Source organism: Phaseolus vulgaris, chromosome 5, assembly GCF_000499845.2.
Source record: "Phaseolus vulgaris cultivar G19833 chromosome 5, P. vulgaris v2.0, whole genome shotgun sequence".
Lineage (NCBI taxonomy): Eukaryota > Viridiplantae > Streptophyta > Magnoliopsida > Fabales > Fabaceae > Phaseolus > Phaseolus vulgaris.
This window is the reverse complement of record NC_023755.2, coordinates 6,794,204-6,818,859: the sequence shown is the minus strand read 5'-3', so window position 1 is coordinate 6,818,859 and position 24,656 is coordinate 6,794,204. Positions and strand designations below refer to the sequence as shown.

Below are 24,656 nucleotides of genomic sequence, written 5' to 3'. Positions count from 1 at the left end.
TGTTGGCGCCTCTCTTCATGGTGATGATGTCTTGGCCTTGGATTGTCTTCATAATAACCATGAGAAGAATGGGAGTGCCTTGAAGAATGCCGAATAGGAGGAGGAGTTCTTCTCTGACGGTTTTGATGCATTTCTTCTCGGTTTAACTCCAAACTTTGGAGCCGTGCTTCCATCTTCCTTATCACCTCAAGATAGTGAACATTGGATTGCTTGGCATTCTTTAAGTCTTCATAAAGGGCTGCCTTTGGTGGTGAGCACGGTTTGGAGGACTCTCCACTAGAGAAATGAGCCATGAGCAGAAAATACACAAAAACAGAAAACAAAACAGTGAAAGAAACTTGTTAGACAATTAAAAACAGTGAGATATAGGTTGCTGGAAAATGCCCAAGAAAGCACTCAAACCACTCCAAGAAAATATTCTGTCCTCAACCAAGCCTTGCTTGTGGAATGGAGTAGCTTCAAGTGAAATATGTCACAGCAAACCAACTTACTTAAGAACAAGTCTCCACACAACTTTAAGAAGAACAAAAAGACAAGCAAGAAAAGGTGTAAACAATAAAAGCTAAACCAAAAAAAACAGAGAGCAATGTATGACAAACTAGAAAGAATATGAATGAAAGACAATCAAGAATATTCCTTCACTCTAACTTTTAATTTAGTTGGGTCTTCGCACCATTGATCTCCGACCTTAATGTTTAAGTTGTATTTTGAAAAATTATATGCGACCTCTCTTGAATTTATAGTGAAGTAGATAGTTTGATGGGGTATTAATTATATATTAAGAATGCTAAATTATATATATGTATATAACTTTTAAATTAAAAATATTATGACAAAAAAATAACATAACAAGTTTAAAAAATTTAATAATTTTTTTTATTAATAGTAATATAATGATAAATGTTATATATTGTATCTAGTAAGAGCCTCGTCTTGGAGACTGAGAACAAATGGGTTTGGAAGGGTTGCAAGTTGGTAGAGTTTCCTATCAAATCTACTTACGGCTTATTAAGGGGAGAGAAAGCATAGGAACATTCGTGGATGTACAACTTTTTCTGGAGGATTAAGGCTCTTCCTTCAGCTCATGTCACTACTTGGAGGGTGATTGGAAACAAGATTGCTACTAAGGTCAACCTGGAAAGACAAGGAGTTCAAGTTGAGAGCAATCTTTTTTGTTTGTGCAGGGTCTCAGAAGAGTCGACAAGTTATCTGTTCTTTGGATGCAAAGTCGCTTGGCTAGTTTGGAATCTATGTTACGCTCGGTTAGGAGTGAGCTCGGTAAATCTTCTCTCTCCCACATTTTGAGCAGTTTAAAATTCTTGATGCGACCACTTCAGTTAATCTTATTTTGGGTAATGTTTAAATTGCATTGGTAAGCGAGATTTAGAGACGTAGGAATAAATGTTTATTTAATAGAGGAGTCTTATTCTGAAGTCTTTTCCTTGCCACAAGTTTAGGTTTGGTCTTGGATCTGGTTAAAGGTACCATCAACGAGTTTCTCATTCTTTGAATGGTGTCTTGAACCTCTGGTATGTATGTATTCAATAAAAAATTGTTGATAGAGCGACATGGTTAGTCCTTAAAATTTAAGTCATTTTTAGCTAGTTTTAGCAAGGTGGGCAGTTGAGGTTATTTTTGAGTTCTATGTCTCTTTTGCTTTATATTTCTCATACTTGGTATAAAGTATAGGTATAGACTATAATGAGGCATACTATTTATAATTAATTTCATTTAAAATTAACACTAAAATTATGTATGACATAGATTAAATAGATTTATAACTACATATATTACATGTGTTTGTCATTAAAAATTATAATTTTTTAGTGAATCAAATAAATAAAAGATAAAAAAAACTTACAAAAAGTAGAAGAAGTGTGTGGCATGAAAATGATCAGAAAAATAGTAAAGAAATTTGAGATGTATTCAGCAATTACTACAACCTGTTCAGATAACCATAACCATACTGAAAAATGTTCATAAGATTACTGATCAGAACACATTATTTAATATATTTTTTTAAATCTTCACAAGAGCTAGAAATATTCTCAAAAAAACATAGTTTATATCTATTAATATATAGCATAGCATGTGATCAAACAATAGTTTTATACATTTATCAGATTATTTTATGTTATATATTCCTAAGTTTATTTTATTAAAAGAACTTTCAAAGATTTCCAATTGTTGACTTGCATGCTCCATGCTGCAGAGGAATATGTAGACTAATATTCATCTTTTAGTGTTAGTGACTTGGTGTGAACACATTGCAGGCTTCGGATATGCTTCAACATTCTCATTCTACACAGAATGTGAAAAGAACCAAATAGAACTTAAGATTCCATCTCTATTCATTTTCCTCAATTTATTATTAATGAGACTAGCAACTTCCACACGCTTGATGATTCACTACCAAAAATTGACAATTTTTTATTCAATGATGTCACAATATTTTTTTGTATACATGCACAGTATTATGGTTATAGGTTTAGTTATGTCCATGAAATTGTACTAAACGGTTATGGCCACAAATTTTTTCTATCATAGTGCATATATAATAGAAACAGATGCTGGTCTTAAACAAGAAAAAACCATTATAATATTTAAAACAAAATTCTTACTCTAACCAAAATAAAAGTATACATAAATTAATATATGTAAACTTATATATACAGCTTTTAAAAGACTAATACAATATCAAAATATTTTATTAAAAAACAAATAATAATAAGAATTCAATCCATATTTTCTTGCACTATCAAACACATGAAAAGGAATCCCATGTGAATTTTTAAGTAGTTATTATTAAAGATTTATTATATATAACTGTATGTAATTGAATAGGAGAAGACTTTTATTATGTATATATACTAATATATTAACTATAAGGAAAATGTTATAATCGGTATCACGCATTAAAGAATAAAAAACTATTAAAAATATTATTCTAAACCCAAATTCAATGTATTACTAACATAATTTCTAGTAAAAAATTTCAATTTATTAATTTCTTAATAATATACCCACAATAAAAACGTAATTAATAATAACAATAATAATATTTAAATTAAAGGACTTACTAAATTAAAAAACCACTTAGCTAACCTAATATTTCAAATTAAATAAATTTTTAAAAAGAATTTACCCAATTCAAATAAATAGTAAATACATTGCTAGCTTAGGCAAGAAATAAGCCAAGTTAGACATATTTTGAGTCTTTATTTGTGATGCATAAAATTTTGTATCATTCCAAATATTCAGATTATTATTAGACAACACCTATCTTTCACCATCATGTATTCAGGTGTTTACATGGTTAATTTGAAGGCATGAAACACCCTTTTGTAGTTGACTAGTTATGGATTTCAGAACAACATAGTTAAATAATTGTCCAACAAATGGTTGTACCTTTCAATCCATGCCCATGAAGCTATAAATAGTTTAAGCTTTCTCACTTTTTTCCACAAGGCAAACAGAAAACCTCAGTGTTGTGATTAATTTAGTCCAGTTCATCTTTCAAATCATTTCAACCCAATGGCTTCTTTCCAAAACATCAACATTGAGACTCAAATACCAGAAGAGATTCTCATAGCTCAGATTATGCAACTTCATGAAAGCATCTCCAAACTTGAATCCCTTAGGCCTTGCAAGCAAGTGAATAGCCTTTTCACTCGTCTTGTGAAACTTTGCACTCTCCCTTCATCCATTGACATTGAGGCCTTGCCTCAAGAGGTGAAAGAGATGCGTGACAGCCTCATTAACCTTAGTGGCCATGCCGAGGGACTCTTAGAGTTTGAGTTCTCAACCTTCATAAGCCTAACACCCGAGCCCTTCAAGAATGTGACCCTTTTCCCTTACTATGGGAACTATGTGAAACTAGCACACATGGAGAACAAAATCCTCAAAGAAAATGGGATGGTTAATGCAAAGAAAGTGGCCTTTGTAGGGTCAGGTCCAATGCCACTCACTTCCATCATAATGGCCACTCACCACATGGAGTCCACACACTTTGACAACTTTGACATTGATGAGAAGGCAAACGAGGTGGCTCGAAAGATTGTTGCTTCTGATGCAGCACTTGAGAAGAGGATGAAGTTTGTGACACAAGACATCATGGAAGTTAGAGAGAGGTTGGGGCAATATGATTGCATCTTTTTGGCAGCACTTGTGGGCATGAATAGGGAAGCAAAAGTGAAGATTTTGGGACACATAAGGAAGTATATGAAGGAGGGAGGGATCTTGCTTGTGAGAAGTGCAAAAGGGTCAAGAGCTTTCTTGTACCCTATTCTTGAGGAACCTGACATGGTGAATTTTGAGGTTCTTACCATCTTTCACCCCACAAATGATGTGATCAATTCGGTAGTTCTTCTTCGCAAGCCTAAAGCTTAGTTTCACCACCACCACCCCAACTTGTAGTTCTATCTACTTGAAGAAGATAAGTGCTATGTAGTTTCTATGTGTGTGTTTGTTGTTGTGTTACTTTATTCTATGCAAATTAAAAGAGTTGTATTAGTAAGAATTATAAACGTGCTAATAAATATGCTATTGTTCACAAACAAAGAGTATTTCCACTCAATAAACAGCTCATGAAGCACAAATTTTATTTATTTATTTATTTTTGGAAAAGAATAATTGTACTACTACCCTATAATATATATGGAGTTGAGATTACCTATTTCTAAATCACTACAAGAAAATCATTAACTAAAAAACTAATTTTAGAGATGAAATAATTAGTTATTATATTGATTAAATTAGAGACTAAAAAATTATTGGTATCTAATTAAAGTAGTTTCTAAATTTAAAAACTAGTTTATAAATTGGTATCTAATTCGCTATCAATTTTAGAATCTAAATAGTTGATAGCTAAGACCTTAATAGCTAATTAGATACCAATTTAGAAAATAATTTATAAATTTAGAAACTACTTTAGATACCAATAATTTTTTTAGTCTCTAAAATAACATCTTTAATTTAGTCGATATAGTAACTAATTATATTTTTATCTCTAAAATTAGTTTTTATTTAATGATTTTCTAGTAGTGAATGGTCCATACAATATATACGAAGTTGGAAGAGGATAATTGTACCACCTAATATACATATAAAACCAACTACGAAACCAAACAATATGAATTGACTTGAAAAACTGATGGTGTTATAATAGATTGAATGGTAACAACTCATATTTGGATATTAACATAGACCCAAAAATTTATTAATGTAGTTGATTCTCTAAGAAGTACGTACTTAATCTATCTTTTATTTACTCGATAAATATTTCTAAAACACTTTTTTACCTCTTACTAACTTGAGTGTTAGAGAATCTTTTGCAAGTGGACCATCATTTGGTAATTCTAAAAGAAGATCAGCTACCATCCTTCAGAGGATTCAACTCAATCAACGCTCGACTTCCTCAAAACCTCTTTAAACCCACCAAGGACGATTCTCGCCCAATCTTAGTAAGAACATTTGGTGCCCACTGTTGAGTTTGGGTAAAACTATTTTCAAACCACAACTCTTATGGTACTCACTAGAAGTCAGACTATAACATCAACATCATCATATCGTGAGATGAACTCGTCTTCCATTGATGCCTTAAAATCATATATGGAGTCTATTCTCTAGAAGAATGAAAAAAATGTTTAGAACGTCGTCATTATCATGCATAACAAGTTTGACAAAGACTTGAAACTTCTATGGAATAAACATCAAAGCGAGTTGTAGGCTATCCAATAATAGCTCACTATAATACACCAAGATTGGATCACACCATGATTCGAGCAAAATTTGAAAGAAAAAAACTCAAGACACAGAGTAGGTCGCTGAGTCTAGTCCATTGTTTCGATAAACCTATTAAGAATACAAGTCGACCAGTACAAGGTACTTGACCGCAAAAGGTACCTACGAACTCACTCACAAAAAAAAATCATACCAAGAATCAATCCCAAGTTATTGGCCTAATCCAAGGTTCTTCCACAAAAAGAAATCATGATGTGATAAGCATATGTCTTTCAAAGTTGTGTTGAATGCAGATATGCGTGGCAACCTAGCTGGTTTTCACCCCTTCACAACAGAAGTCATTAAGGCTCGACTTCTTAACAAATGGAAGTTGTCATGTCTTGGAAAGTACGATAGCTCCTTTATTCCAGAGGCATATGTTAAGGCCTATCTCACCCAAACCAGTCTTTTTTCGAAAGATTTAGGAGTGGCACTACAAGAAATGATTGCTTTATCGAAGGAAAATTATCGACAATTTTTACTGACAAATGTAAATATCGATGAATTTATTTTCGTCGATAATTACTGATGAATTTTACTAACAAATCTGAAAATTCAACAAAAATGAGTGAAAATCAAAATTCGTCTATAATTGAGCGTGAAACATTATCTTTCAGTACTATTTGTCGATAACTTGGCGCCAATACTATTCAATAATAATTACAATACTATTAATATTAATAATAATAATAATATTCAAAATGTTCATAATAATTATACTGTTAATATTAATAATACTAGTTATAATTAAAATAATATTAATAATAATCTATACCTATATATAAAGAGGATTCCTCTTCAAAACTGTTTTTGGTGTACACAATTTTTTTCTTAAAGGGAAGAATTAACCACTCATGTTGGCCATTACAAGGATGGAAAGAAAGAAAAGAAGATCCAGAATTTGTCTCCTTGACAGTTGACTCCTTTATAATTTTCTATCTCTCTCTATTCTCCCAATGATGTCTAGGGTTATGTCTCACGCCTTCTATTTAACCTAATTGGGCTTGAGCTAAGTGACATCTCACTTAAGCGAGTTTGACGAGAAAAAACTCAACTTCACAGGAGTGAACTCGCTTGGGCGAGTTTCTCTAAAGCGATCTTGCTTGGGCAAGTTTTGAGCGAGTTTCCAATGTTCCAACTTTCCCTCCTCGTCTTGTTCATTCTCCTTTAGCCCTTTCATATTCGTTTATCCTAGAATCCTAAAATTAACCCAAATTTGGGAATAAATCGTTCTCATTCATCTTATAATCATAAAATATGTAAAAAAAATTAAATTTTTAAATTAGGGGTTGAATCATAACTATTTTATCAATAAAAATTCATAAGTGTCTATCTTTTAATATGAAATATTACTAAAATATAACACTTATCATTTCCTCATCAAGCATTGCAGATTTTTGCTCAATTGGTGTCAACTTTTTCACTTGGACTTATAGTCTAATTTTTTTCTATTTTTTTTAACACTAATTTTTCCTTTTTGCTCATTTTCCATTCTTTTAAAAATAACCAACTGTTGTGATTCACTTCCCTGATTTGGTATACATACGGTTAGTTCTCTTTCTATCAGTGAGGAAGGTAGGATTTCAGTATTTGGTTCAAGGTAAGTGTATTAGCAGTTAAGGTTCAATGATAAATTTTTCATGTGAGTTTTTTGGTTGGTCGTTTGGCTATCAGGTTCAAAACATTTTTAAGAAAAAAAAATTCCTTGATCCTTTCCATGCATCATATGTTTACTTTGGATCTTAAATTCAACACAAAACCATATGAGAATATACTTTTAGTCACTTACCCGATCTTACTATTTGTACCTTACCAAGTAGAGCCTCTCCTTGAGTTGTTTTTGTGTGTTATGTGAATTCCTGCCTATGTGATCTGTATTTTTGTAACAATAATGCACTAACTATCTTGGTTGTAGCCTCTAACATTCATTCTCCTATTTTCTCAATTTCTATTGACTCTACTTCATCTATGTTTTCAAAAGAATGAATTCTACTTAATATTTTCACAACAAATTAATATTCATAATTTTTTTTTATCAGCAAATATTCATAATTACTATGTCATAATATTCAAATGAAAATATTTAACAATCAACAAGACAAATATCTAACCAAGGTTTAAAATACAAAATTCAACATAAAGTTCTAACTATGTTACACACACAAAATGTTGAATATTTCATATTTGTTATTTAGAGCACTCACAATTGATCTCATTGTGTGAAGATTTAGAGCACTCACAATTGATCTCAATTGATCTCTTTTCGAGAGTATTTTTATCACTTGTTGAGAGGTCTTGGTCTCAGGGGGAGATTAAGACTCGTTGCTTGGAAAGGTGTTCAATACTTGATGCTTGGAGGGATGTTTAATACTTGTGTATTAATACTTGTGTACCTGGGGAGGTGGAGAATATTTGTGTACCTTGAGAGCTAAAGAATACTTATTACCTGGAGAGGTTTATAATACTTAAGGCTCTTAAGCGAAAAGCTTAACGGGACTAGATGTAACCCTAGTGTTTGAGGTGACTAGTATAAATATGTGTATAATTTTCTATCCCTTATCTCTTATAATTTGTTTTTTATAGTGACTAATAAAAAGTTTAATTGAGTTCAAACTCCATTCAACCCCATTCTGAAGACAATTGTACCTACATAAGATCAGCTACCATCCTTCAAAGAATTCAACTTGATGTATACTTGACTTCCTCAAAATCTCTCCCAATCCATCTCAACTCGCTCCATCTCATTAACAATAACTAAACTTAGCATGCACATCAAAGGGAAAATGCTAATCAGACTCTCCATAATGTTGTATTTGGATTGAGGAGTGGAACTGTGAGGATTTGAGGAATGAGGATTTGAGAGGAAAGTGTGAAGAAGGTAAGTGTATGGATTGAGGTATATTAGAGTGAGTGTGTGAGGAAAGTTTAAAATAATAATAAATCATATAGGTAACTTTTATCCAAACTCATTAAATAAAAACAGTAATTACTTTTAGTTTTTTTTAATTATTACTTGACATATTTCTTTAAATTATAAAAATAAAATATTTTAAAAAATAAAATATTTTAAAAAATAAAATATTTTAAAAAATAAAATATTTTAAAAAATAAAATATTTTAAAAAATATTAAAAGAAAAATATAATTACCTATTTGGTCCCTACATTTAGGATCAATATTCAATTTACTATAGTGATTTTAAAAAAATCAATTTGGTCCCAAGAATTTTTAAAAGTATGTTATTTTGTTCCACCAACGACATTAACTATTGGTATGCACTTGTGAACTTAACACTTAGGGACACATGGGACAAATTTTCAATATATCGACATGGAAATTCTGCTTTTGATATGAAATTGGGAAAAGGAGATCAATGGTTTAATTGCAGTCAGTGATTGCAGCCATAAATACCACACAACACTACCTAAAATGTCCACCAACAAACCATTTACCTTTTTAAATGCTCCAAAATGGTCCATAAAAAACATGGAGAGGGACATCGTCCTTCTCGTTGGCGGTTAATGTTGATTCCTCTCCACCCTCTTTGATGGCAACGTTTGGAGGTGGAGAGGGACGAATTTATTTTTTTCAAATCGAGGGAATCTTTGTTTTCTTTCGAAGTGTCTTCGAAACTTGTGGGTTCCCAAGCCAAAGAATGATGGCAGGTGAAATGGCAACAAATTGTGGTCGTCAAAGATGAAAAGGGAGGGTTGAGGTCGAAAAGAATAGAAGCATCAGTAAAAGATTCCGTTGAAGTATCAGCGATAGCAAGACAATGTTGGAAGGGCGATGTGTTGTCATTTTGGTCGTATAGGTCATTTGAGCCTAGAAACGATGACTCCATCGAAGATTAAATGATGGAATATTAAACTTGAGGGGTTGGTTCATTTTGAAGCCATTAAATTCAAAATCAACAAATTACTAATTGCAATTGAATCATTAATTTCCTTTTCCCAAATTCAATTTGTTTAAGACTAAATCATCAAACATAGAATTTTCGTGTCAGATAATGACATATTAAAAATTTGTCCCATGTGTCCCTAATCATACTCCACCTTTGAATAACAGTGACACTTTATATGTCACATCATCAGAAGTTAATGTTGTTTGTGGAAATTTAACAGAAAGGACCAAATTGCATACTTTTTTTAAAACTTTGGGACCTGATTGCATACAGAAAGGACCTGATTGATTTTTTTAAAATCACTGTAATAAATTGAATATTAACCTTAAATGTAAAGATCAAAAAGATAATTATAAAAAAATAAAATAATAATTAAAGCAAGATATAATTAGATATAAAACACTATATTATAGAAAAATAAAATAACAAGAAAAATATAAACTAAAAATAGGACCAGTGTATAACTAGAGAAATTAAATTACTTAAATATAAATAAATAAATAATAAACAGGACCAATGTGTATCTGAAAATAAATTAAATGACATAAACATAAATAAATAATATGTAATATGACTAGTGAATAATTGAAGATAAAATAAATAACATAAATGTAAATAAATAGGACCAATACATAACTAAAGATAAAAATAAATATGAGTAGTGTGTAACTTAAAATAAATTAAATGACATTAAGGAATGGAAAATAAGTCATTCCCAATGTGTATTGTTTGAATTGTTCTTGATGAGAAAGTTCTTGCATTAAGAGAGTATTGGTGTGAATATAGATAATATTCAATTTTTTAGATTGGATAAGGGAATAGGGATGGGTATGAACATATCTTCTCCATCCTCGTCTCCATTTCATCCCTATTCGTCTTTACATTTGTTCCATTTTAAAGTTATTAAAACACTCATAGTTTATTAACCTAAAAAAGTATATCTTCACTATTGTCTTTGGTCCTTAGTTTTATTTCATTTGAAAAACCTTTCTTTATTTTTTTTTACAAAATTTCCATTCTCTCTCTCTTTTAATTGTTCGGTTTGTTCAATATCTACAAAGTTCACTTGAATCTCTAATGTATTTTTTCTCTTATAACAATTTTGACTACACATTTTTTTTTGTGAGAGTTTCATTTAAATTGTGTATTTCATTTCAAGAAACACACACCTCAATAACATTTAATTAAATAATTTATAAAACTATTATTTCTACTTCTTTTTAATTTTTTTATTAGTTTATTTTTTTCACATGAAAATGTTTGATTCTAATTTTAAGTCTTGAATCAAGTAAACATTTTCATACTTTGATTTCATATATGTAATTATTATTTTTTCCTTATAAATAAATAAAAATGTGTATACTTTTGACATTTAATCTTAAAAATATCATTTTTCATTTTTTTTATTGTAAAAAATTTAATTAATATTTAAAAGAGTAATTGATATACTCAATGAGCATAGTGATCATACCAAAGTTTCATGCTTGTTATTTTTTACGGTTTCTCCTTGCACCTCCATATCTTTTTCTGTCACCTCCATACAAAACATGAAAATACATTTTTATCTTTCTCATACCACCTCCATACAGTAGCTTACAGATTATATAATCCAAAAATACATTTGAAAAAAGACATCCAGATTACATAATCCAGAAACTAAAAAAAACTTCCAGATTATATAATTCGAAAAGTAATCATGCATATGAAAAAAGGCTTCTAGATTATGTAATCCGGAAGCTAATTACAAATTTGAAAAATGATTTCCAGATTAATCCAGAATATTACAGAGGAACATTTTTGAAAATACGAAAATTTATGGAGGTGAGAGAAGAAGGTATGGAGGTGCAGGAAGGAATAAACAGTCGGAATTTCTACTGTGAAAATTTCTCACACTTACCCATTCACATCCCTATATCTAATTCTATAGAAAGTTTGTCCCATATATCATAATCTAATTTATTTTTAAAATTATTAACTAAATACATATTTTATAAAATATGAAAGACTTCAACAAGTTTCCGTTCTAAATATTACTTTTTAGAAAATATATAGTTGTAAAAATACTTTTGATTTAAAACTGATTTTGAAAATAATTTAATTTTAAAACCCATATAAAATAAATTTATAAATACTTAAAAATATCTTCATTTTGAAAATATGAATTTTAATTTAAAATCCAATCAAATTGTTTAACAAATTATTTTTATTTTTAAATATAGATGAAATCATGGATGATATAATAACCAACCAGCTTTTTAAGAGGATGACCAATAACACAGGACTACTGAATTAGGATCTGCCATTCCTCAAAAGGATTATCAGGACACAGTGAATAGAACCTTTACATCAAGTGTTTTCTATATTTTGTATTTCTTTAGAGTAAGGTTTGAATGTAATAAATTGGACTTCCTTGTGGCCTAAAGTAGGAGGCAGAACTCTAGCTTCTAGAAACCTTATTGAGCGGCATACTTAAAGTCACACTTCTCATATTTAAGGACATTTAAAATTATACTCTAGATCTATGATTAGTGACATAAGATTAGAGAGTTAACCATGCTTAGTTTAAATTTGAATTTCCTTTCCTTAATCTAATCACACGATACTCAATTAATAGGTGTCGTCCCTCTTATATTTCAGACATTATATTTTAGTAAAGAAACTTTGTTTGATTGATTGATATCTGATTGCCGCAAAAGTTCTCTCTGACTAGAATGGCAGTGTAAGTGCAGTGGAGGTACAAAAGAGAAAAAGAAAACACAGTAACAACAATGTTTGTAATTGTAATCATGAAGACAGCATGCTGCAAGAAAGAAAGATATTTTAGTTTTTCTGTTAACATGGAGGTGCACCTAGTAATCATGAGTACAGAAAGAAAGAGCCTTACATATTTTACAGAAATGTCGCTTTTTTGGACAACAAACGTCACCATGATTGCTTACCTTTTTATCTTCATTTTCTTCAGCCACACTTGCATCATTTAGCCGCACAACTTCTTGCAAAACTCTAAATTTCAAGAACAATGAATGCAGACAAATTTTAGTTAGTCTAGAGGTTTTGAAATGAACGAGTAGTTTGAAGACTCATTTTGAGTGGATGAGTTTGAAGATTTGAGTGGAGACTCATTTTGTCGACCAAAATATTGACATTTTTTAACCAAGTTACTTAGTTGCTGTTGTTCATCAAAACTGAATCATAAATCTCACAATTTGAGGAAGTTATGGTTTTTAAGTATATACAGTTTTGGATGGCGCATGTATCACTAGTCATGCACAGCCAAATTTTCGGTGCAAAATTTGTTGAGCAATTTTATAGAAAATTAAGATTCTGCTCCAGTACACATGACAAAAATAGATTGTACATAATGAATATAATTCCTGGTATGCTCTCCTCAAGATTCAATACAACTTCACAGCCTATATAGAGAAAGAAAACTTATGGCAAGACATGAAATCTGAACTTCTAGCTCAAATATGCATGAAAGAACTAGAAGCATAACAAAGCCAAGCTTCGGTGATAACAAGTCTCCATATTCTCCTGCTCCTATCGCCAGAACTAGCTCAAAGAGTTAGTATGTCACAAACCCAAACTAGTATCCCAGTAAGGGTACCACCATCACTACAATAATTAGTAATACAGTGTGTACACAACACGCCTCACTATCAAGACAAGATCAACATGCTGCAATATTTTCACAATGATAAAGAAACTATCAAATCACTAACTGATTTAAAGACTTACAGAACAGAAAAATTGCATAAGCATAAACAAATAGTTCACCTCGTACGCATGCTCAGATCAAGGTCCTTAAAACTGTATTGTTTTCTTGGATAAAGGATTGGATTCGTTCAATCATATCCTTTCGCAATGACTCAGGAATCTTTGATTTGAAAGCTACCTGCGCATCTCTAATTAACGACTTCCTGCATTGCTCGTAGTGCACATCCAAGGATTAAAACCAGCGAGTCAAATCACAATTATCATTGTACATATGTTAAGAAATGATAAAGGGAACTTCCAATTCTTAGTTGCCAAATTAATTATTAAAGAACAAAGTCTCGAAAGAAGTTCTCCTTGAATGAGTATTGTATCAGACTAAAATGAGTATTATGCGATTTCGTTCATAGATGTATTGCATTTCAGGAAATGCAATCTGCAATTTCAATGAATAAAATTGTTCTAAAGCACATATTTGATGATTTAGTTTTTCTATAATTATTTGACTTTTATTCAATTATTATTATTTGGTACTCTGATTTCATATTTATACAATTCTAATTTCTTTCTTAATAGTTATCCAATTATAAAAAAAATTATATTTGACATTGAAGGTGTTCTAAAGCTTTTTATATCTTTTTTACCTGAATCATTGATAATATTGTGTTTCCTTTGCTGTGATATGATTTATTTATTTTTGTGAAAGATCATTAATATTTGGACCAATACAGAGGCATGTACAACTCTTTATTTAGGCATATATAACTCTTTATTTTCAACTGGAGAAGGTGTTCTCTTAATGAGAAAAGAGGCACTTAGGATAACATCACCCCAATAATGTACAGGCATATTTGAACCAAGCAATAAGGTATAAAACAAAGAGATGTTGCCATAAATATGATCGTATGCACCTAGGTCAATTATTCATGAATTTTGACTCAATTCAAGTTGTTGACAAAATAGGAGTTGTAGATGATTAGACTAGGTTATTGGATTTCAACCTTAAATATTCTTGATATACTTCATTAGAGAACTTTGGCTCAAAACCTTTTGATTTGGAAATATCGGATGCCTCGTCAAGAAAGTCTATGTAAAGAGTAACAATTCTCTTGAGGGTGGCCCATTCTTTTACAACGTGCATTGAGGACATCATCTACCACCACACACTCTTTTAGTGCCACGACTTCCTTTTCCACAAGTAGAAATCATGGCAGAAGAGTGAGCGGATTCTTGAAAATTTTTACTCTTTTAAGAGTTGGAACACGAAGGAGTCGTGTTGTGAAGTTTTCCATAGAAGGAACTTCTTGACCAGTTAAAATGTGATCTCTAACATGATCAAAATCTGGATTCAATGCACAAAGAATCATAACCATATTAAACGTATCCAACTTCTTTGTTGTCTCATCTAATGAGTCAATTTCCAAGAACATCTTCAATTGCTCAACAATTGACTAAGCTTCAACAATAGAAGACAGCATGCCATCATCAAACTACTAGAAAAGCCAATCGATTAGCCAAATTGTAAAGATGTTCTCATTCACAAAAACATTTTGGACCTTTTTATAAAAAGAGTTACATGTTTTAAATGGCCTAAGAGTGGTCAAAATATTAGGTCCTACGGATTGCAAAAGAGCACAAAGCTGAAAATTAGTTCTCTTCCACTGTTGAATTTGATATGGAGGTATTGAACTCCCATGTTCTAAATGATCATGGAAACCTACGCCAAGGAACCAAAGTTCAACTAAGACAGACCAAGATAGGTAATTTTTTCCATTTAATTTCTTAAAAGTTATCCTGGATAAAGAGCAGATAGTTCCTAAAGACATGTTGAACAAGGTAAAGGCAAGGTTTAGTCCAGCAATGCAAAAGAGAAAGAACATAATACAACCTAAGGCTTAAAGTGAGAGAAATTGTGATCAACACTAGAAGACTCGCATCGGTACCGAAACAAAAGATGGAAATGGGCTCAGAATGCTCCAACAAGTTGAACGGTGGTGAGTCAGAAAGATTCCAACCTCTAGAAGGCAGCACATGAGACGCATGAACCTAGATTGGTAGAGAAGGTGACGGCGTGTCAGTTAGAGTTTGGATGCATGACCACTGAGATTGGGTAATGCTTCTCAAGGAACACCGAACCCAAGCATCAGAGGACAAAACTTCAGCGACAAACGAGCACAGATAGTGATCGGATGACAATTCCTTTAACGGACAGAGACAAACAGAGTGGGATCAACCCGCTCAGTACAAACAAATTAGAAATGAATTTGAGAAAGTGAATTTCCCTCTCTTGGATCTCATATTTATAATAACTTTTGATATATCAAATACAATGTAATGTATGAGAGAGAGGAGAAAAGAATATGGATAGATATATCTAGGAAATAGGTACAGTACAAAGTACACAACACATTTACAATAAATTCTATTAAAAGTTATTTTTTCTAACAACCTCAAATATGTCTCTTTCACATTGTAAACCCCTCCTTGAGTGGAAGCTTACGGTTTTTCAAAAATATTATATGGATTGTAAATAGCAAATTACTAGGACAAAAAATATTCTCAATATCACCAAAGTAATTAAAAAATATATATCTTCAGAATCTTCCTATTCATTTCAACACATTTTTATTTCCTTTTTTTAAAGATTTTAATTATTGCAAACAGAGATCAAGAGAATATAATTGGTGTAATTTTTATCAATAAAATAATTCTTTATTTTCTTACATGGTTCAAGTTGATATTAGAGTCTATTATAGTAAGGTTTGTTGGGTATATAATATTACGTCACCAAATATTGAGTCGTTGTCGGACCACCTACAAATAGTTAGTCTCACACTCAAGATGTCTAGTCCTTGGCGTGAGGTATGTTGAAGCTCCTACATCGACTAAAGATAGGGTCAAATGACAGTATATAAGTTAAACATAGAACCTCAAGAGTTCCTATTGAACGTAATCATAGAATTGGAAGTAAAGAGAGCTCTCCTATACTAGGAAAACTTATTTATTTATCACACAAGACCAAACACTGCTTAAGTAGTTATTGTGACATGTCAATTTATGCAAGATCTAAGAAAAAGACACATGTACGTAGCTAACAAAGGATTATTCTTTAGGAAATAATACATTTGACCGTGAAAGTCTACTGACGTGGAGAAGCCAAAAACGTGATAAAGTATCTCTTTCTAGTGTAAAAGCTGAATTTTGAGCCCTTACTCAAGTGTGTGAATCATGGAATAAGATCATACTTGATAACCTTAATATAAAGGTGGACATTCCTATGTAATTGTTCTGTGATAACAAGTCATCCATGATAATTGTCCATAATGTAGTCCAGTCCAACATGATAGGACCAAACATATATATTGCTCAACTTGTCCATTTCAATGCAATATAGAACTATAACACACTTGAGCTCCAATAATTGCAAGGTGAATAATATCCTATAGAATTTTATTTTATTTTATTTTGTTTATGGAACCCAATGGTATCATGTGATTCTCCTACATTCCTTCCCTTAAACCAAAGAATTAATTCTTTCAAACCAACAAGAACCAAAAAGAGGGGAAAATTGTAAAGAAAGAATGACTATGTATTTAGTAACAAAAAGAAATCTTCACAATCACTTAACCACAAATGCCAACCCCACCCCACATCACCCCAACCAAAAAGAATCATAGTTTTAACTTTCTCAACATTACCAACTAATTTATAACTAAAACTCCTCAAACTATAATGCATATCTCTATATTTCTAAAATTAATACACCCAACATTAATTCCATAGAAATCTTATATGAAGGTTACAACAAATTGATTCAAAAGTAGAATCCCGGGTTATACATGAAGTCCTCCCTTATGGTTATAAACAATTCTTTACTCTACCATCTCATGGTCAATCATACTTTTCTAATGCTTCATCACAACAAATAAGCTTCATTTTTAGAACACTACATCCCTTCCCCGAGCCTCTATAGTCACAATTGGAAACCAGTCTCTTATGTAATTAAAAGGTAATTTGTTAAAATGGTGAGTGTTATTATTCACAAAAATTCTGCAACAGCCACGTTTGTGGGTAATATCAATGGTTCAATGAATAAAGAAATCTAGAATATGATCAACTGTACCTTGTTTCATCTCCATTCTCTAAATTTCCATCTTGTACACGTAACTTCTTTATAGAACGCATAAATTCATAGACCACATTTGTCCAGCCGCATGATATCAAATATGACTTCACCTCTTTCCCAAGACTGAGTAATGTTTTGAAAACATGGTATCAGAATAAGGCATGTAATGAATATTTTAGAAAGAAAACAGCATGACTTGCACATAAAATATAATTCAGAATGGAAAGCTGTATAACTGATTGTTACAGGAAATATGTACATAAATGTTAACTGATTGTCACAGGAAATAGGCATATTTTGCTAACTTGTAAGTCATCGAGTTTGGGTGTGACCAATCACAAGCATGAAGATTTCAGTACAGTATAAATCTATTAACCATAAACAGATCAACATACTTTTAGCATGTCAGATATTGAAGATAGAAGGAAAGAGAGATAAACTATGCTATGAAAAAACTTTGAAGAACATCTATTGACATTAGTAATTGCAAAATGTTTCCTACAAATTGGAATGCTATAAGACTTGGATACCAAAATATAAGCGACAAGACCACTAAGCTAAAGGTGTTAGGAGACAAAAGAGAGGTATCACACTTTATCATAATAAGGAAGGAGAATTGGGGGCCTAACTAATCGATGACTTGGCATTACTGGTGTGGGGTGTGTGCACAAGTAGTAAGAGAGAGAGAAAGTATAGGAGGATGTAGGGAAACGGGAGGAGGCTGACATTGTATTGGACTTGGGGGAGAATTGGACACTTTATAAATTGCCCTATATCATTTTTGTTATTCTGCTATTGCTAATTGTATTCCCAGTTCAGAATCTCATTGGTTCTAGCTGAAACATCTCTTATTAATACAATTAGAGTAGGTTGTTCTATCATATTTTCCTGGTTCTTATCAGTATGATTCAAAATTTGGTATTCTCTTCCCCACCAACAAGATTATTGAAACAAAGCCTCAGTAAAAGTAAGATATCATAAATAAAAAGTCTCAATCCAAGATATGAAACGCAGACAAAAAAGTATTAAGATGCAATATTTACATAAATATCAGAATCATAAAGCATAGCAAGGAATCATCTAAAAAATCAGTGAACTATAATCTAAAAAAAAGAGTTGAAAATAACTGTCTTACTTGTCCTTCAGTTCTTGAACTCTTGCTTGAGACTGACCATCATGTGCAAGTAAAATGCATGGGTCCTCATGTACCTTTCTCTTATTCCCCAATATTTTGGGTTTATTGCTGAGGCCATTTTTTCCTAGCTTAAAGTTGTCAGAACCTTTCCCTGCTATTACCCTGTTTTTATCAGTATCTTCCCTGGGATCCGATTTTACAGAATGAATATCAACCATCTGATTATCACCGTGACCATTTGTAAGTGATGACTCCTTTCTTTTGAATTTGTCAATATCAACTTTATTTTTGTCAATACCATTCCTGGTGGGTAATGGTGAAGGATCTTTCTTACCATTTTCCAAAAAAACTGAATCTTTAACATGTCCATTTATTAATAAAGGCTGATTCCTAGAAACATCAACTTTCCCATTCACATTTACAGGAGCAGGACTTCTTTTGGAAGTAGAACTTCCATTAATGTCAAACTTCACTCGTGAGCTGGAAGGTACTTTAGCATTCTTAGCTACACTTGGCATATCCTTCCATGGAGATAGCTCAAAACTTGACTTTGCATACACAGCTTTCAGTGGTACACCAACCTTTGGGAATTCAGATGCTTGGTTCCCATTGGAATGAGGTTTTACACCGTTTGAAGCAAGAGAAATACTATTTGACACTGGCCTTTGATTAGTTCGAGAGAAAAAAAGAATGTAAACCTTTTCTGACAAAACTTCTTGCAGGGTTGCAACTGTTACACTAGAATCATCACAGCAATACCACCGACCCATTGCATCCTATGAACAAAAAGGGAAATAAGATTGGCACAATGAAAAGTTATTTAGGAATCGATGTAATAGCTACATAATTTGTGTACAGATAAACTAAAAATTAACAAACCTTTATATAAGCATAGTAGTGACCAGATTCGGGGGAGTAGCCTGAATGCACAATAGTGCCAAAGAGCTTATATTCTGGCTGTGGATCCTACATAATGATGCCCATTACAAAAGAAGCTAAAAATAATATTAAAACTGTGAGTGTGGGTGAGGGAAATATTAGAAATGTTACAAATTAGCAATGTTACAACATTTATTCTTAAAGATGCCAACCTGGGTTGGAATGTTCAACCTTTATTGGCCTTCACCAAGCAATTTATGTCTTTTTTACTGTAAGTGGCACACTAATAATTAGTAATTTAGCCTCTTTGATGTTTCGCCATTTAGTTCAACGTCCTAAATTAGCCACACCTTTTGCAATTAAATATTACCACAATGTATGTATGAGTTTTATATTCAAAGGATAATGGATTGTTCGTGTCCCACTGTCAGAAAACAGGTCAAAGCTTTTATATCTCACAAGCAAATAGACCTTGTGTATGCCATATCTTCCATATGAAATATAACTGAGTAAAGAAGCAATTTAGTGGGAAGAGAGACATTGAGTTGATACCGTGTGTTTCTGAGACAACACATACTTTATTTATATTGAGAAAATGGATCAAAAAAATAAAGAAAGAAATTTGATATGAATGATAATAAAGATATGATAAGGAATAAGTAAAAGCATTCCTACTAATACATACACAATCTATACATTCTTGATTATATAGAATTTGCTCCTTATTCCTTTAAGTAGTACACTCCTCCATAAGTTATAACTTATAATATGTATGTGTCCAGCTTGCTACAAATATGATCAATTCTCAGTCCTCTTAGAGAATTGATGAATATGTCAACCAATAGTTCACTAAAGTTCACAAATCTAGTGGTGATATTTCCAGACTCCAGTTTTTTGCTTATGAAATAGCATTGTATCTCGATATGTTTTGTACTCTCATGAAAGACATGATTAAAGATAATGTGTAATGTTGTTCTATTGTAACATATAAGGTGCATTTCAGAACTTTCTTAAAATTTAAGATATTTGGGTAGTTGTTTTAGTCATATGAGCCAACACGTGACTTTTGTCATTGCCCTATATTCTGTTTTTCCACTTGACCTTATCCCAACATTTTGTTTCTTACTTTTCCACGATATTAAATTACGTCCAACAAGAACATAGTAACCTGAAGTGGAGTGTCTATCGCTTCGTAACCCTACCAAGTTAACATCAAAATACCCAACAATTTGAGTATTTTCTTATCTTCATAAATGATGTCTTTTCCTAGAGAATTCTTAATATACTTTATAACTAATATGACTGCATCCCAATGGTCATGACAAGGAGAATTTAAAAATTGACTTACTACGTTCACGACAAAGGTGATGCTAGGATGAGTCACAATGAGGTAATTTAGCTTACCAACTAACCTTTTATTCCTCTCGAAATAAAATGCGATTCTCCTTGATTAGGTACTAGTTTTACACTCAAATCCATTGGTGTGTCTATAGGCTTATTAGTATTTAACATCCTTGTTTCTTCTAGAATGTTCAGTGCATGTTTTCTTTGAGATAGGATCAAATCATCCTTGGACTATGCAACTTCTATACCAAGGAAATACCCTCAAGTGTCCAATACTCTCTTTACCACTGCTTGTGATAACAATGTTGTCCAAATATACAATGAGATAGACACATCATTGGGGAGAATGACAATAAAATAGAAAATTATCAACATCATTTTGTATCATTCCAAGCTATTGGATGACAGTCCAAAACCGTTGAAACCATGCACAAAGTGATTTCTTAAGGCCACATAAGGACTTGCATGGGCAACATACCATAATACTGTAAAAAAAATTCTTATTGTACTAAAAACAAAATATATCAATAATTATTGTACTAAATGAACTATTTACCCATAATTGTTTATTATTTTTGTACCCTTTTGAATATTTCTAGCTTACAAGTAAGAGTCATAGGTTGTAGCCTTTTCCTAGTCTCATTCTCATTTTTTCATTATATATACATATGTATATATATAATACATAAGTGGAGGTATACTCAGTGGTTTTTGGTCATTCTCTAAATTCAAGTAGTCAACCTTCCAAGGTAGCCCTCTCCAGCCTATGAGTGGTAGCAACTCAGGTGGCTTTCCAAACGCACTCCCCCTCTCACGCCCAGAGCTATAAGTCTAGAGCACAGCAACTACCAATTCAAATGACCCTACAATAGATCTATGATTGGCTTTGATACCATCTTAAAAATTAGGACAAAGACTCCAACTCTAAACCATAAAATTGGTTTGAATGTTGATATTTCCCAAGCTTTATAACTTTTATTAAGACATCTCTAGCTATTGCTGCCATGACTGCGAACACTAGACACACCCCATTCAATGTTACAATAAGGCAGTCCAAAGAAGTCACAACTAGGATGAACCAAGGGTTTTTCACAATTAAAGCAGCTCTCCAACACTCCAACCTAAATCATGGCAAATGTAGGTAGCTCAACAATGGCTCTAGGATAGGCTCCTATACCATATTATAATTTTGGTTTAAGTCTCACTCAACCTCAAAAACTAACTCTCAAGGTTGCCCACACTATTTTGGCTTATTGCCTGTATCACTAGTCCATGTGGCTCTTCCCTATGATAGAAACGTTTACTCTCTAGCATAAGTAAACATAGCAAATCATTGGAAGACTTCGGTTGAAAAAATTTCCCGTCCAATATTGTGGCCATTTTGGTTGAGTGAGAAAACAAATTTTGGGAGACCATTACAATGGATTACACACTTTGTATAATGTCCTAGAAAGCATGGAACAACATGACAGGCTCACACAAGACTATACAGTAAATCTTAAAAATTATAAATACAACTCAACTATAAATACAACTACACTATAAACAACGTACAAAAGCAATAAAAAACAAAAATTAAATTAAAAAGGAAAACAAATGTTTTCTGGTGAGAATGAGACATTGCAGACAAAATAAAATGCTATTATTCGCCTAATTATTGTCATATTTCCATCTATATTAGTGAAGAAGTATAAAATATATTTCTGATTATTGTCCAAAGCAAATGCTGGTATGATAAAGACACGACTACTATTAAAGTGACTACACTTCCTAAATGATGCCAACGAGTGCTTCCACATGAAAAAACTAACACACCCTTTTGTAGTGGTAACTAGTTCAAAACAAAACCAAACATACCTGGCTTGCTTTGCACATGAAGCTAGAAAGGACCAAAACCTCTTCAAATGCAACAGCCTTGTCAATCTTGCCACCCAATATGCCCTCAAATCTCTACAATCCAAATTTCATCAACACACTATCCTTCAAAATCCCAGGCCACCACCGATCTTAACAACCAAAAAAAACTAAATATATACATATAACTAACCTTTAGTTGTATCACAAGGATGTTGGGTGCTTGAAGTACGGACATTTGCTTCTTAGCCGCCACCAATTTCTTACAACTGAACATCAATCATTCACAGTATCATCCTTTCAACAATTAAAACCCACAAACGCATACAAAACAAATAGGACAAAACTCACATCCAATTCGATAGTTGTTTTCCAATCAGAACTATAGTTCTATCTCATGTCACATAATAAAGGTTTGCATTAAAGAATTATGCCTATTGTTGAAGTGAAACTGCAATTCTCATTGGAGAACAAAACACGCAAGACCTAAGGAACTATAAGTTTTTGTCCAAACATATATTTAAAAATCAAAAAATATACTCACGCACTTGTACCACCCGGTAACTTACCTATCACACTTGTACTTATTGTTGCCATCTAAAACCTCAGGCTGAAAGAACTTTTGCATGGAGTCTTTAAGAGAGTTACTATGGAAAACATCAAGACTAATATCCATTATCTCATCAACCTTATTCGACTCGTATCCACAGCACAGACACTTCACCTGGCTCTGCAAGGCGCCACCGAAAATCTCCTTCACAACCGTACTCCCGCCACCGTCTCCACCGCCGCCGCCATTAGCGTCTCCGCCTTTGCGGCGGAGCTTCTTGAGGCGGAGGCAGGTATTGTGGCAGGCGTCGATTACGTAGCGGAGGAACTCGTGCGCGTCCTCCTGGCGGCCACAACGGAAGTGCTCCGCGAAGATCCGGATACAGCTCTGGATCTTAGAAGGCGCGTCGTGCGAGAGATCCAATTTCAGTGAACGCGCAATCTGCTTCTCCAGTATACAGAACGGACACGAGGACGCAGAGAAATCACCTGAATTCAAAATTCGAAACGGAACGCAAGAATTAGGTCAAGGCGCAGAAATTAAACTAAAAATGAAAGAATAACGAGAATTGAATAGCCGGTTACAGAGAGAAGAGTGTTGGAGAGTGAGGCAGAAATTGGCGAGGGGAGGAGTGTAGGTAAGGCACTGGAGGACGCTGTTGAGGTAGCACGAGTTGCCTAGGTTACGAAGCCCTATAGGAGGACCGGTTTTGCGTTTCTGACTCAGGAGACTCGGCTGCCAAGTCATCTGCAGGGCCATCAACGCCGCCGTCCGCCGTCACAACGAACCGCTGCATTGGCCGTCGATTGGGGACTCAACAACCCTGACCACCGCCGCCGCCACCGCAATCGCATATCTCTCTCTCTTCGCGGGGTTCGGTTCAGTTTTCGTTTCCCTCTCTTCGGTTGTTAGCTGTTTTATTTCTCTTTTTTCTTTAATTCTTCTAGCGACTTCTTTGGTACCGAGCGAGAAGGAAATAATATTGCGGAAAAGAAAATAGTGTTCGCGAGTGAATAGTGAGAACTAAGCCATGCTTGCTGGTTGTATTCAAGTAGTACACAAGAAATGAATGAATGGGAAATTCTTGAGTTTCATTTTTTTTTAAGTTGCTTCAAGTTTCATTTTTCATATATTTCAAACTTATAGGTAATTTTTTAATATAGTTATATTAAAAGTTAATAAACTTATCACAGTGTTTGGAATTATTCTCTGTCCTTAAATATAAAATAGTAATACTAATTTACTCTTTTTTACTAAAAGAAATTGGTTAATGAAGCAGTGCTAATTTTTCTGCAATAGTGATAAATAATTTTAAAATTATCCTTAAATAATTAATGTATAAAGAGAATAATAGTAGTGATTTTAAATTT

At 32.7% G+C, this 24,656-nt stretch overlaps 2 protein-coding genes across 2 annotated transcripts; one reads left to right on the top strand and one right to left on the bottom strand.

Moving 5' to 3' along the window:
* The first annotated feature begins 3,431 nt into the window (after positions 1–3,431).
* On the top strand, positions 3,432–4,580 carry LOC137835006 (nicotianamine synthase-like). Its single transcript, XM_068643300.1, has one exon. It carries the CDS (start codon positions 3,535–3,537, stop codon positions 4,387–4,389), a length of 855 nt encoding a protein of 284 aa, XP_068499401.1. The 5' UTR covers positions 3,432–3,534; the 3' UTR covers positions 4,390–4,580.
* A 7,722-nt stretch (positions 4,581–12,302) lies between these two features.
* On the bottom strand, positions 12,303–24,346 carry LOC137835005 (ubiquitin carboxyl-terminal hydrolase 25). Its single transcript, XM_068643299.1, is given in 11 exon segments — positions 12,303–12,484; positions 12,569–12,687; positions 13,462–13,507; positions 13,510–13,604; positions 17,522–17,647; positions 18,660–19,435; positions 19,539–19,625; positions 22,740–22,832; positions 22,930–23,005; positions 23,306–23,774; positions 23,871–24,346. Coding segments are annotated over 11 exon segments (2,229 nt in total). The 5' UTR covers positions 24,046–24,346; the 3' UTR covers positions 12,303–12,317.
* Positions 24,347–24,656: the final 310 nt, after the last annotated feature.

Excerpts from the sequence above, each read along its gene's own strand:
- LOC137835006 (XM_068643300.1), top strand. The coding sequence starts at position 3,535 with ATGGCTTCTTTCCAAAACATCAACATTGAGACTCAAATACCAGAAGAG.